This window comes from Nuphar pumila, chromosome 7 (genome assembly GCF_984573655.1).
Source record: "Nuphar pumila chromosome 7, dmNupPumi1.hap1.1, whole genome shotgun sequence".
NCBI classification, from domain to species: domain Eukaryota; kingdom Viridiplantae; phylum Streptophyta; class Magnoliopsida; order Nymphaeales; family Nymphaeaceae; genus Nuphar; species Nuphar pumila.
The window spans coordinates 34,617,301-34,632,624 of NC_143255.1; the positions used below are offsets into that span (position 1 = coordinate 34,617,301).

Here is a 15,324-nt window from a genome sequence, read left to right on the forward strand (position 1 = left end):
AAACAAGAAAGTTGTCTCATAAGTGGTTAGGGAGTTGGTCTCTTTCCTAGGAAGTGCTGACTTTGAATATTATGTTTGGAATTTTTTCTTTAAATAATCTTGCAGGTTTTTAATATATGTATATTTTCTGGGTTATAATAATCTAGAGACTGACATAATGGTGGGTCAGTTGTGCTACGTCTGGAGAGATTGGGGTTCAAAACCCACCTTTTCTGTCATTTTTTTTTGACTAATGGTCAAACTCGGCTTGGTTCATGTTTGGTTTTTTTGACTAACAGTCAAGCTCGGCACGAGCTCGGCTCATAGGTAATTGGGTAAATGAGTTCCTGCTCATAGGTGCATGGAACCATGCCCATGATTACCAAAGGAACACTGTCAATGAGTCTGGCATTGACCTGGATCTGACTCAGACCGACTGGACTGTCTCAATATGTTGAAGCGCCTTCTTGGTTGGTGCCAAAGAAGCTTGTCCAAGTTAGGCACGCATATTGTCTAGGGCATTCCCACCATGGATTTGGATCATACTTGGACCCAAATCATTTTGTGTGCAATTATTAAGAGAAAAACACCCTGTTTACTCAATGAGGTCATATGACCAATTGAACCCGAACCAAGACCTAGGTGATTGCACAAAAGGTCTGGTTGGATGTGATATAAGGTGTCCACAGGTTCCTAGAAACCATGCATTTTGGGCTCTTTGCATAGGGACGCCAAGTCAAATGCAATGTTGTTAAAATCGGTTCACTAGGTGAATTGGTTTCTTAAAAACTTAATAATCCAATCAAATCCAATCGTTTGTGAATCGACAACTTTTTATCATCAAATGCCAGTGTCATTAGACAATAAAAATATTAAATATATTTTTATGCTTTTAAAAAATATTTACAATACTAAAAAATATGAATTGAAATGACACATGAATCGGTCGATTCAGACCGATTTTAACAACATTGGTCAAATGGTGCAAAGCAATTAGGGGTATCCACAGGTTTCTACATGACACATGCGTGACCACCTATTTTGAACGGGGATGTCAATGGTACGGATTTGGGTCGGCAATCCAACAAGATCTCATTGAATAAAGAAAACAAAGAAAAGATTAATAACCGGATTCGGACCTGGTTTGTAATTTATTCCAAATCCAAATATAGATCCTGACACACTCTAAAGGGAACACCTATCTAAGTTTGTTGGATACCAATAGAACTTGTTTTCCAACTGAATCTGAATATAAATTCACTTAAACCCTACCTGATTGTGTATGATTCAGCAATGCCTACATCCGAACCAAATCTGAAGCATTTGCATCCTTTTAGAGAAATCATCATCATCCTTGAGAGAGAGAGAGAGAGAGAGAGAGAGAGAGAGAGAGAGAGAGAGACCAGACCAATGGCTCATACAAACTGTACGTTCCACTCACTATATGAACACCCTAAGGGCACCTTTGATTGCCCTGCCCTCAAGCAAAAAACTGAAACACATCCTAAAAGAATTAAAAGGAAGCAAGTACACTTGTCTTCAATGTTTAGCCAAACAAAATTTTCTAATCTCGATTCTTAAAACATGAACTCTTAAGAGCTCTTCGTTCTGTACAGCAGAAAAAAAGTCGAAGAAGACCAGAAAAACAAATACAAAGAATCCAAATCAACTTGATCAGCAAATGCTGGCACTTTGTATGTGGTGTGACACTGGTAAAATAAAAAGGATCCCAATTCTGCAGGCTGGAAATAGTTCCTGTTAGAAAGAAGCAACCTTACCTGACCGGCCAAGTATCAGAATTCATAGTCAATGTCGGTTGCGTTGGGCGATGCCGAGCGGCTAACCAGCTGCCCGTGCTCATCATAGCGGTCAAGGTTCTCGCACGGTGCAGGGAAGATGGTACCATACACTCGACCCTCTACATAGGCACACTGGAAGACGTGCTTTTTCTTGTATTGTAGACCAACAGACATATCTCGAAACACCACATCCTTCACTGGGATCTCATTGCTGCCTTGAATCCTGACAGGCACGCGAACGCTCTGCCCGTGAATGCCCGTGAAAGTAATGCCCTCAAGTTTGGGAAGAGCCTTTGGATCATAACCCTTATCTGGATGCTCATTGTAATCGGTTTTGATGACAATCCCAACTCGGAGGTCATCAAATGTCAGATTCTGGTAAGAAATGTGCCTCACATAACCACCTCTCCCCGGTGCAGTTTTGATCCTGACACCACGCCTTGAGTTCCAAATAAGTACATTCTCCACCGTGACATTAGAAACACCCCCGGACATTTCACTTCCAATGGATACTCCAGCACTGCATAAGGTTCGAGGTAATCAGAAGTCAGAACTGACAATAGTAAGAACATGCAAGCAAACAAAAACAGATGTGAGCACACACACATGCATCCATTGGTAGGTTGCTCTTTAACGAATGCTGATAATCATACAAAGGTTACTGTATGAATATCAAATGGAACCGAAACAATGTGAAAATAACAAGTACTACAACATGGTGCATAAGTAACTGCAAGTCGAAACACAAGACCTCAGATAGTGCATACTGTAGATAGTGAAATTGTTAAAAGGTCCTTCTTTGGCCTCATGTCAGATGCCCAAAGAGGGTTTTCTCCTATATAAGCTATATAATCATGAAAACAAATAGGAACTCTGTCAAAAGAACTAGGAACTGACTGAAAAATGGATTGTCATCTTTTTTTTTTCTCCTTTCATAGGATGGGCTGAATAGAAGGGTCTATGACTTGAGTATCAGAACTTCCAAAATCGACAGTAAGTTTTGTAGACAAACATTATCTCAACCCCACTTGGTTGTCAGAGTCATGGTTGCATTAGAATAAATGTAGTGTGAACCCAATGCGCAATTCCTATCCTATACCCATTCATGAAGTTCACAGACGCTGAAAGAGTTTCTGAAAGGCAACCATAAAATAGATAATGAACAAAACACCTTACCTTACCATTGAACGAACAACAAGATTACGGAGACGAATGTTAGTGGATGGCCGACCATAAGCAATTCCATACTGATCCCAGCCACTTTTTATTGCAATTCCATCATCTCCAACACTAATGTAACAATTCTCAATGACTACATTCTCACATGAGTCTGCACATGACAAGTAACATAGTATCACAACCTATACTGCAATATTTCCAATAAAAAGCAGGAAAAAAAAGCTATATCACATGGACAGTGCTAAAAAGACACGGGACAACACATTTTGTGGGTATATTAGGGGGCATGACATGAGTGGCAAATTGAGGTATCCCCATGACAAAGCAAAAAGAGAGAGAAATTGAGTAATAATCAAGAAATGCCTTGCAAAAAACAAATCTGCTTAAGAATAGGTTTCGGGAGGCAGTACCACAAAAATGACACCAATGATCATCTAAGAAAATTGACACTGCAATGCCAGGACAAGTGATGGCCTTGCTACTAGAACTCACACATAGGGAAAGCTGTAGTAAACCATTTCAACAGAAAAGAAAAGTTACACTACACTTTTCATTTTCCTGTAGGGAAATTCTACATGATGCAGCAGACTCCAGACATAAAGTAGGGAGAATGAGGAAAACGTACAACTACTACCAAAGAACAGTATTCATCTGTTGACATCATCCTAATTTTATACTAGTAGTGCAGAGTAGAGCCCGTCCTATTTGAAGACATGAAAGTAAACTGACTGTCACACAGTAATCAGAGCCCAGGAAAGTAAATTAATTGAAATGTGAAATGTTAAAAAGAACAAAATCTAAAATGTATCTTAAGAAGCATACAATCAAGGCAGTGATAATGCAATGATGCATGATATGTCAATCAAATTTATAATTTTTTCCAAACGGTCACTCATTTAAGCAATTAGAAACTGAAGGGACAGAAAGGCACATGCTTACCTGGATCAATCCCATCTGTATTTGGAGCATCGTGCACAGGAGCTAAAATTGTGACCCCAGAGATATTTACATTCTGGCAGTCAAAGGGGTGGAGATTCCAAAAAGGAGAATTGCGCAGAGTGATGTTTGAGATTCGTATGTCAGTTGACCACATAAGTTGTATAAGAGGACCTCTAGTATGATTGAGAAGCTTCTGGCGATGTTTCTGCCACCATATCTTACCCTGTCCATCTATCGTGCCATTGTGGCCTGTGAATAAGAAAAACAACATAAGCTATCAGGAAATCCTATGCCCTACTCAATGTTGTCAGTACAAGAAAGAAAGGGAAAGATTTATGAGGTCTACACTTTGCAAGGACACCACTATTGCAGTTGTAGAATATTTGTGCACCCCGAAACATAAGCGCATTCAACAACTGAAACTTGTTTCTGCTACCCACAGTTATGTTTGGTTGTGAAATTCCTCATCATGTTGCAGCTGTCTCATTTATTAAAAGAAAATAATTGATGAAGGTGACAGGCAAACTGGAAATGAACGGGGAACTGGTTAATTCAGGGGTCGATTTAAATTTCTGCCCAAAGCGGCATTTTATGCTTTAAAGTTGTAAAAGATGCTAACAACTAGATCTAGGTGTTTTACAGTTTACACATTGCCAATACATAAAGCACAAACAAACTGTTGACAACCATATAAACTCTTAATGGATTTACAATGGATATCCCAGAGACCTGGAACCCTTCCCTCTAACATTTGATAATGCCATCCTCGCTTTTGCAGTAAAAAAAATCCAGCAGCTTCCGTATGAAATTCAGCTAATGTGCAGTGATGAATAACATACAAATAACACAAAACTGTAAGTGAAACTAAGCAGCATTTGAACTTCAATCATTTTAAAAAGTGAAACTGGATCCCTGAAGAGGACTTTTTAGTTTATGTGAGTTGTCTATGAGAAAAATGCTGCTATTCAATAAATCCATGGTTACTAGATCTCAGACTCAGGTCACAACCAGCAACCTAAAAATTGTATCCAGGATTGAAGGTCTGTACTCTGGTTCTACAGATCCAGCACACCATTCAACGTTTGACCCAGACATATGACTGGTGCTTATTCATGTTAACACTGTCATCAGTTGAAGTTTCAAGAAGATGCATATGCATACACATACAAACAAACATAGACTTGTGACCACCAATACACCAGTTATTAGAGCTCATAGAGATGGAATGACACAAAGGAAGCACTCAAAGAACAGTTTTCAACCTGTTATTTCAACATCCTTGAGTTTTTGACCATGGATCAAACTGCCATAACGAGGTCCATCATGTTCTCTTCCATATCCATATGATGGCAAAGGGGCCATCAAAGGCCAGTACTTTTCATCCTGTCACAGCATGTAACCATTGCAACACATGATCAGGGAGCAGTTTACATCCAACATGAAAATCTAGCAACATCAAATTAAAAATTTAAAGTAAAAAAGAAAAAGTACCCTTTAAATGGACATCGTTTGCTATATAGCCAAACTGGCCAGACTTTCAATTGTCATTTAGGTATAGAGTATAAAGAGTTAAACCGACTCGCAATTAATATGACCAGCCTAGACAAAAGAGTGAAGGATGAAACATAACCCATAGCAAGTAAAGGCATGCATTACAAACTCAAGCTAAAAGGAAATTCTGTACACAGTCAACTACTTAGTTACTGAAAAAGAAAACTTTTAGTAATCACAGAACTGGTTGAGCTTCCAAACAGAAAGAACCTCTTGATCGTTTCAGTAAAGACAAACAAAATTGACTCAAACGAACAAATCGTTCACTTAAAGAATCAGAAGGAAACATATGAAGTAAGCAATAGAATGTGTTTCTTGCCATAGACAAAATAAGTGGGCAAAATAGTCTGATCTCAAGAGACTGATTGATATTCAATAGAACACACACATGCATGCACGCACTGTGAAAATGTCTACAAAGAGACAATACACATACAAGCACTAATACCTCACAAGAGATGTGCACAAAGGCATAAAATAGCACAAATATGCACAAAGGCATAAAATAGCACAAATATGCACAATGGCATGAAAAGAATTTCTATATTCGAAAAGAGGAGTTTGAGCTCTCAAGCTTATTCAACTACAAGGGGAAGTCCCCTATTTATAATACATAAGAGGAACCACTTGGAGGGGCTCCAATGTGGTCGTTGGAGCCCCTCCAACGGTCACATTTGTGACCGTTGGAGGGGTCCAATGACTACATTGGGCTCCCCAAGGTGGCTACAAAAAGGACAAAAAAGAAAAAAGGAAAAAGAAAAAAGAAAAAAGAAAAAAGAAAAAAGAAAAAGAAACGAAAAAGAAAAGAAAAAGAAATGTAAAAAATACAACCATATTTCAATTGAAATATGTGTAAAAGGTAAAATGACAAAAATACCTTTTATCGGGTTTTACAAAGAGAGATATAAATATATATATGTAGGACACATATGTATCTCCTATATGTATATATATATAGATATATATAATACATTGAGTACATTTTAACACCCCCCCTCAAACTTAGGGAGTGATGACTGCAAGTTTGCCAAGGAGAAAATTAAATCTAGGAGAGCAGAGCGCCTTGGTGAAGAAGTCCGTCAAATGATACTCGGATGTCACATATGGAAGATCAATGACCTTCTTCAGGTATTCTTCTATAACATAGTGGCAGTCCATTTCAATATACTTCGTATGTTCATGAAAGGTGTAATTTTTGGCAATGTATATTGCGCTCTTGTTGTCACAACACAACTTTGTTGGTTCTTGAATGTGAACGCCCATATCTTCTAGCAAACGTCGCATCCAAACTATTTTCATGGTTGTGGATGCCATGGCACGATATTCGACTTCAGTAGAAGATAGAGACACCTTTTGTTATTTCTTACATCTCCAAGAGACCTATGTCACATGGGTGCGGGTGCGGGTGCGGGTGCGGGTGCGACACGGGTGCGGCGCAATTTTAAAAATTTTGGACACGGGGACTCGGCCATATATATATATATATATATATATATATATATATATATATATATATATATATTTAAAAAAAAAAATTATATATATATATATATATATTTAAAAAAAAATTTATATATATATATATCCAGTGTGTGCATATGTCTATATAAATTTTGGACTCGGCTCGTGACTCTTCCAAGTTGTCTAAGATCCTGAACTAACTGAGTTAAAACTTAAAATAGTAGTATAACTGGGTTAGAACCAAACTAGGCTGAGTTTATCATTGACTCAGCCGAGTCTTAGCTACCATGGGAATAAAACATCATCAAGGTATTAATTAAAAGCATTAACTAAAAGCATGTTTTGGTAAATCATTAAATATCTTTTGCTAAAATTCATAACATTAATTAAAAGCATTAAAAGCTTTTAATTTTTCAAAGCTAGATTTGAAAAAGAGAGAGAGAGATCTCGGTGGATGAGAAAGTGTTGCTACTCGTGGATGAGAATTTATTAGCTTTTATAAGAGAGAGAACTTGGTGGATGAAAAGTGTTGGTACTCGTGGATGAGAATTTATTAGCTTTTAAGATTGAGAGAGAGAATTAAATGATAATATTTAAGAATATTTTTTTTTTCTGGGCCTAATGTTTAAGACTCATGCTATATATATATTTTTAAAAAATATATAAAAAGTTCTTTTTTTTTTGTTTTTTGTACTAAAAATGGACATTTTTGGACTCGGTCAACGTTGACCGAGTCCAAAATTAAGACGGACTCGGCCTGGACTCGTTGACCGAGTCCGACTCGGCGTTGACCGAGTCCAGGCCGTGTCCGAGGCCGCACCCGTGTCGGGGCGTGTCGACTCGGGTGCGGCACCTCCCTAGCCGAGTCCGTGTGACATAGCAAGAGACTAATGATTCTCCTAAAAAAATACATAAACCAGCAGTGGAGTGACGGTTATTAGGCTTACCTCCCCAATCAAAGTCAGTATATGCAATCAAATTTAATTCAGAGGATGATGAAAGAAATACTCCCTTATTTACCATCCCCTTTATACATCTGATGATGTGAAGAACGACACCTATATGAACGGTTGTAGGGGCATGCTGGAATTGACTGGCAATATAAGCTGCGTGAGATATATCGGGTCTGGTGATGCTGAGATACATCAATGAACTGACTAGTTGTCTATAAAGAGTGAGATTATCTAGAGGAATCTCGTCATCAATTTTCAACTTTGCCCCAACAACTTCTGGTGATTCACAGATTTTATCATTAGAAATACCTGACCGGTCAATGATCTCAAAAGCAAGTTTAGTTTGGGATAAGAAGTATCCCCTATGAGAAAAGGCAACTTCAATGCCTAAGAAATATGTCAGAAAACCTAACTCTGGCATCTCAAATTTTTCTGTCAAGGCATGCTTAATTCTTTTTATTCTCTTGACATCATTACCTATGATTAACATATCATCAACATACAAAAGCAAGATTACAATTCCTGCATCAGATTTCTTTACAAACAGGGCAGTGTCAGTATAGCATGATATAAAACCATTTTCTGTCGTTAAGTTGTTAAAACGATCATACCAAGCTTTGGGAGCTTGTTTTAAGCCATAAAGAGCTTTACGTAAACGAAGAACTTTTTCATTAGGACAATTCATTCCAGGGGAAGCATCCATGTAAAATTCATTTAAATCCCCATTTAAAAAGGCATTTTTAACATTCATTTGGTATATGTTCCATTTTTTAATCGACGCAATGGTAATAAGGCACCTAACTGTAACCATACGTGTAACAGGAGCAAAAGTTTCATCATAGTCTAGCCTGAATTCTTGACCATAACCCTTAGCGACTAGACGAGCTTTATATCGTTCAAGTATCTCATCACTTTTGGTTTTAACCTTAGAAACCCATCTACACCCTATAGTTTTCTTACCTTTGGGAAGATCTTGAAATTTCCATGTTTTAGCATTTCTAAGAGCCTTAATTTCATTTTCCATAGTCGTTATCCATTCATCTTTTTTTTTGGCTTCTTCAAAAAATTTTGGTTCTACGTAAGAGTGAATGGCACTAAGGCAGGCTCTATGTTTGGGAGAGGAGTCATAAGATATGAATCTAGAAGGGGGTTTCCTATTTCTCTCTGTTCTTTGCGAACTTTCACTACTTAATGTAGTTGTTTCATTATATTTTTCTATAGCACTTTTAAAACTGTTTTTATCTCTATGTGTATAGGTGATAGGTTCTTTGTTTGTTCTATCATCAATCTCTTGATAGATAGGAGGACGAGAAAGATTGTTATCTTCCTCTGCTTCATTATCGCTAAGATTATTTTGTATGGTCTCGTCGTCACTAATGTCATCATCTCTAGACAATAGGTCGAATAGGAAAGAGTAATCTACATTTTCCTCATGAGAATCATTTCTTTCAAAACCACTAATATTTTCTAGAAAACTTACATTTCTAGATACATATAATTTGTCATTCTTAATATTATAGCATGAAAACCTTTTTTGAGTTTCGGAGTATCCAAGAAAAGCACATGGAATGGCTTTAGGTGAGAGTTTATTATTCTTATCTATAAGAACAAAACACTTATACCCCAAAACCCTTAATCTACTATAATCAGGGTCTCTTTTATACAAAAATTCAAAGGGTGAAACTTTATTTAAATTTTTTGATGGGAGACGATTTATGAGATAGACGGACGCAAGAGCCGCCTCAGACCAAAATCTTTTTGAAATGTTTTGTGAAATAAGTAGGGTTCTGGATGTCTCAATGATGTGCCTATGTTTTCTTTTGGCCAAACCATTTTGTTGAGGTATTTTGGGGCAAGATTTTTGATGGATTATTCCATGTTCCTCAAGATAGCTCTTAAATTCATTTGAGAGATATTCTCCACTGGAATCAGTTCTAAAAAATTTTAATTTTTCGTCGAATTGATTTTTAATCATCATATGGTAGGTTTTGAATGTTGCAAAAACCTCGTGTTTATGTTTGAGAAAGTAAATCCAAGAGTATCTAGAATAATCATCCACAAAGATCACATAATATGCAAATCCTCCTTTCGAGATAACGGGTGCCGGTCCCCAAACATCTAAATGGACAAGTTCAAATGGTTTTGTAGTAAACATAGATCTTTGATAAAAAGACAAACTTCTCATTTTTCTAAGAGTGCAATCATTATAATTGAAAACACTTTTACATAGATGTTTGGCAAAAGGCAAATAAGAGATCTTGGTGACATTGGGATGTCCAAGTCTTTTGTGCCACACATTAATGTCCCTATGTTGCACAACATTAAAAAAAAGGATTCTTTAGAATACGAAGAAAGTCCACATAGTATAGATCTTCCTTCCTAGATCCTTCCCCAATCAACTTCTCAGACTGACGATCCTGCATCCAACATTTAGTAGATGAGAATGTTATATCACATTCATGGTCCGAGAGTTGAGAGACCGAAAGCAAATTTAAATTCAATTTTGGTATAAATCTTATTTTAGAAATAGAAAAACCTTGTTCTTTAAAATTTTCGATTCCTTTGATTTCAAGAGAAGTGTCATCCGTGGTTGAAACAAAAGTAGATGGATTTTTTAAATATTCGGAAAGAGACAAAATATTTGGAGACATGTGAAAAGAGGCACCCGAATTCAAAAGCCAAGAAGTCTTACCGAGATGAGAGAAGGTGGATGTAGCCGCTCCGAAAATTGTCCCCTTGAGAAGTGGTTGAAGTGCTTCCACAATTTGATGCAATGATAGAGCTCCATTTGAAGAAGATGAACTTTCTTCCTTTTGGGGTTGAAATGTGGTAGCCATAGCTAGCAACTTCTTTCATTTTGGGAAAACCGGTTTGATGTGGCCCGGTTCCTTACAAAAATGGCACACAATCTTGTTATAGTCTCTTTTACCTCCTTGACTACTTGATCCTTGATTTTGACTTTTGAAATAAGAAGGTTTGTAGGTTCTTAAGTTGTTTCCCAGTCTTGAGACGACATTCACACCGTCACTTTCTTCTTGGTTTGAGGAAGTTGCAAGGACACTTGGATTGTTTTTGCTTATACTCGTACGTGTCTCTTCCCCACTTAGTTTCGTAATAACATCTTCAAGTGAAGGGGAAGTAAAAGAGAAAAGAAGAGAGGACCATATTTGCTCGAATTCGGGTCTAAGCCCATTTAAAAAGTTAAAAAAATGATCATCCTCCAATTGTTTATGTCTAAGCTCGATGACTTCACCACTCCACTTAGGTTCAAGCATAGCAAGTTCATCCCAAATGGATGACAATTCCGCAAAATATTTTCTAATAGACATCTCATTTTGCTGAAGAGTCAAGGCTCTTTCTTAAAGATAATATTTGTGAGACAAATCTTTTGAAGTATACATTTTTTCAAGATATTTCTACGCCTGAGAAACCTTTTCGAATTTAATGATGTTGGCATTGATCCTCGTCTCTACGGATGAAAAAATCCATGATAGGATTTTAAAATTTCTCATGTCCCATTCCCCATGCTTCTTAGAGTATTCTTCAAGAACCTTATTTCTTTCTTCACCTTCAAGAATTTTGATTTCACCTTTTTCCATCAAGGTGATCTTAGGCAAAGTTTCAGAATCGAACCTTGAACATAATCCCAAAGCCCTTTTCCTTTGATATGGGCCTCTATGTTTCCGACCCAAACATGATAGTTGGAACCATTAAGTTTGAAGCCAAGAGAAAAATGTGAGTCTTTTTCACCCATTAAAGAAGATAGAAGAGAGAAAAAAGTACGTACTACAATAAGATTTTTGATCTTACTTGGTGGAATACGCTTCTAAAATATTGAATGAAGAGAAGACTCCACGCCAATCACCCAAAAGTTGAAGGCACATTTTTTAAGGCACCCAATAGCGTGAATAGCCACACAATCTTCTTTCTTCAAACCAAGCTCTGATACCATATGAAAATATCTACAAAGAGACAATACGCATACAATCACTAATACCTCACAAGAGATGTGCACAAAGGCACTCAAATAATACTTGAACAAATATGCACAAAGGCATAAAATAGCACAAATATGCACAATGGCATGAAAAGAATTTCTATATTTGAAAAGAAAAAGAGCTTGAGCTCTCAAGCTTATTCAACTACAAGGGAAAGTCCCCTATTTATAATACATAAGAGGAACCACTTGGAGGGGCTCCAATGTGGTTGTTGGAGCCCCTCCAACGGTGACATTTGTGACTGTTGGAGGGGCCCAATGACTACATTGGGACCCCCAAGGTGGCTACAAAAAGAACAAAAAAGAAAAAAGAAAAAAAAGAAAAAGAAATGTAAAAAATACAACCATCAATTGAAATATGTGTAAAAGGTAAAATAACAAAAATACCCTTTATCGGGTTTTACAAAGATATATATATATATATATATATATATATAGAGAGAGAGAGAGAGAGATACATATACATATATGTATATGTATCTCCTATATGTATATATATATATATATATATATATAATACATTGAGTACATTTTAACATGCACATCCACACACAGAATCACAGATACATTAGGTGTGCATGGTTTAACTTTAAAGTGCTCTCTGTGTGTGTGTGCAGAGAGAGAGAGAGAGAGAGAGAGAGACCGTATAGATGTGTTCAGCATGGTTTGTTTGCTAGGGATCAAACCCTGGTTCCTGTTTTTCCAAAGTAGCATCATGTTTTCTTTTTAGTCATACAATTTTGTACATTGCTGGATGCTGATCTTTTGGGCCCTTGAAAATCCTTCCTACGCATCCCAATCACAAGATTCAAAACCTGTTTTTTGCAAAACATATCACGTAGATTATTCGTCTTCAAACAAAAACTTATTACAACACTGTTGTGACTTGCGATATTTTGACTAAAAACACCATCTAAAAATTTGCGAATTTTGTGTCTAACAGTATTTCATTAATTCATTGACAAAAGTTAAATTTTTTCTCAGAAAGGACACTTATTTTTAGATTCTCACAAGGAAAACTTTCACCAATATTATTTAAGATAAATATTAGTTAATATAAAACTAGAGAGAGAGTTTGCATTTCCATTTTAATTCTTTTTTCCCCAAGTTGGTCAATTTTTCCCTAAAATTGTAACCAATACCTTGCTATCGTCAAGATACTAATGTCTGCATCCGGTTTGGACAAAATTTCTTGTCGATTTTGGTCTAAAAGTTTTAACACCATATTTGACTCGTTATTTGGTAAATGTAGAACAAGTACGAGGGTGATGACCCCACCACCCCCAAAAACAACAACAACAACAAAAGTGCGAAAACAACAAAAGCAAAACGTAGGTAGCAAGCAACCCCAAAGAACGGTGATGATGTCGATGGCGACTAATAACAACAATGACTATCATGATAATGATAAATCCACGGTGAAAATAACCATCAACACGATAATGCACATAAATGATATATGAATTATTACATCAACTAAGACTAGAGATCAAGATCCAATCAACACAATGATGATGATGATGATGATGATGATGATGATGAGGAAGATGATCATGCGCATGATTGAATCCACGAATGACACAGTAACTAAGCATGATGATGATGATGGGCATAATCATGTGCATGATTGAATCCATGAATAGCACAATAAACAAAATTCATGATGACGGATACCTCGATCCCCAGAATCACTGCATCTTCAGCAAGGAACAGAGTCATATGGCTGGTGAGGTTGAAAGGGGCGGTCAGCCAAGTCCCGGCGGGTATGTTGAGCTGCCCTCCACCGTGCTTAGCAATCTCCGCCACCGCCTTCTCGAACGCCGCCGTGTTCACGGTCCGTCCGTCCCCGGCGGCCCCGAAATCCGTCAGATTGAACACCCTGTGTCGGAGGTTCGGCACCGGCCGGGCGAAAACCGGCACGGGCGCCCGCCGGAAGATCCAGAGACCGTCGCCGGAACCCTTCTGCCAGAAGAAGACGGTCGCGAAGCAGGCGATCCAGAAGACGAAGAGCACCGTTCGGCAGCGGGAGGAGGGGAAGGAGGAAATGGACGCCGAAATCCGGCGCCGGAGCTCCGAATTGCTCCGCTGGAACCGGCCGAATCCGGGCGCGTCCGCCATCTCCGGCTACCGTCGGAGGGTGGTCGGTTCGCAGGATACAGAGAGAATCAGGGGGAAGTCGAGGGGGAGGAGGAGTCTGCTCTCTCTTCTCCCATGAAGAGAGAGAGGGGGAGGGGAAGGAGGAGATCTAGGGAAGGTTTACTGGCTCTCTCTCTCTCTCTCTCAGAGCCGTTGGTTGAGGGAAACCAGAGACGTCGGCCCCCAATAAGGGTGGAAAACGGGGCGGATTATTTTCGGATCATAATGGATACAAATAAAGGTCCGAACTTGAATTCGAATCTGGATCTTATCCGGGACCGATGGCGTGCTGTAGTTTATGGCACTTGCTTGCTGCGTCCAGACAGAAAAATGTCGTAACGTGTAAAAAGCTAAAAAAGTGCGTTGATCTGCATTTGGGCTGGACTCAAATTCGGTTGTAGAAACAACAAAGAGCATCGATCCGTATTCGAGTTCGAATCTAAGAATCCAATCATTAAAGTCTGAATGGGGTCCAAATCTGATCCGTATCCTACAAACTAATTGCTGTCCAAATCCATTTGAGCCCCTGGTTTGGACTTGCTAGCGGAGGGACTGGTCATTTTTAAATCATGAGAATGCTACTGGTTTTTAAGGATATACACATCAGATTCGGTTCCAATATAGCTGTTATTGAATCCCACTGATCGAAACAGAGTTGGATTTGGATTAGGATGAAAAGGTGTAGGACCAAATCCAGATTTTTTTATTATATTTGGACTTGGATGTGAAATTCATATGTGCTAAAATGGGTTTTTTCTGCCCTTCTGATATTTTTTCACACTTCCGACCCCATAAATGTGTTGGGTATGGTCAATTTACCAGGAATCCATATTTTGATCATGTGTTTTCAATGAAAAAAAAAATGATATTTGGAGCCTAAAGATTTTTTATCATTGATTTTTTGAACGTTATAAAACCCTACCCATGTGTCAGAATCGAACACTTCAAGAGTTGATCCCTATAAAATCAACTACATAGATCACATCTTTACCATCGGAATTTAAAAGTAAAACAGAAAAACCCTTAAAAAACTCATTTACCAAGTATCATTTTGCACCTATCCATTACTCATATATATATATATATATATATATATATATATATATATATATATATATATATATATATATATATATATATATATGAGTGTGTGTGTCAAATATTGGTTACTAATGAAGGTAAACTAATGAGTAGAAATCATAGGTGCAAGTTGTATAGACTCAATCTAACCACATAGATGCCTTCAACATCGTTTGTTTGCTAAGGATCAAGCCTTAGACCATACTTTTCTAATATAAAAATGTGTTCTTTTGAGTAATGAAATTTTAGA

The 15,324-nt window shown here is 37.7% G+C and overlaps 1 protein-coding gene across 1 annotated transcript; it reads right to left on the reverse strand.

Moving 5' to 3' along the window:
- Nucleotides 1–1,539: 1,539 nt before the first annotated feature.
- On the reverse strand, nt 1,540–14,114 carry LOC149831866 (putative polygalacturonase). The gene is made up of 5 exons (XM_090012261.1): nt 13,533–14,114; nt 5,159–5,279; nt 3,897–4,145; nt 2,955–3,108; nt 1,540–2,298 (listed from the first exon to the last, which is right to left on the reverse strand). Exons 1-5 carry the CDS (start codon nt 13,974–13,976, stop codon nt 1,773–1,775), a joined length of 1,494 nt encoding a protein of 497 aa, XP_089868387.1. The 5' UTR covers nt 13,977–14,114; the 3' UTR covers nt 1,540–1,772.
- Nucleotides 14,115–15,324: the final 1,210 nt, after the last annotated feature.

Coding starts and splice junctions, on each gene's coding strand:
- LOC149831866 (XM_090012261.1), bottom strand. CDS start 13,976: ATGGCGGACGCGCCCGGATTCGGCCGGTTCCAGCGGAGCAATTCGGAG. Junction 4,146..5,158: donor CAAGGATGTTGAAATAACAG/GTTGAAAACTGT, acceptor TCTTATTCACAG/GCCACAATGGCACGATAGAT. Junction 2,299..2,954: donor GTTGTTCGTTCAATGGTAAG/GTAAGGTGTTTT, acceptor AACCTTATGCAG/TGCTGGAGTATCCATTGGAA.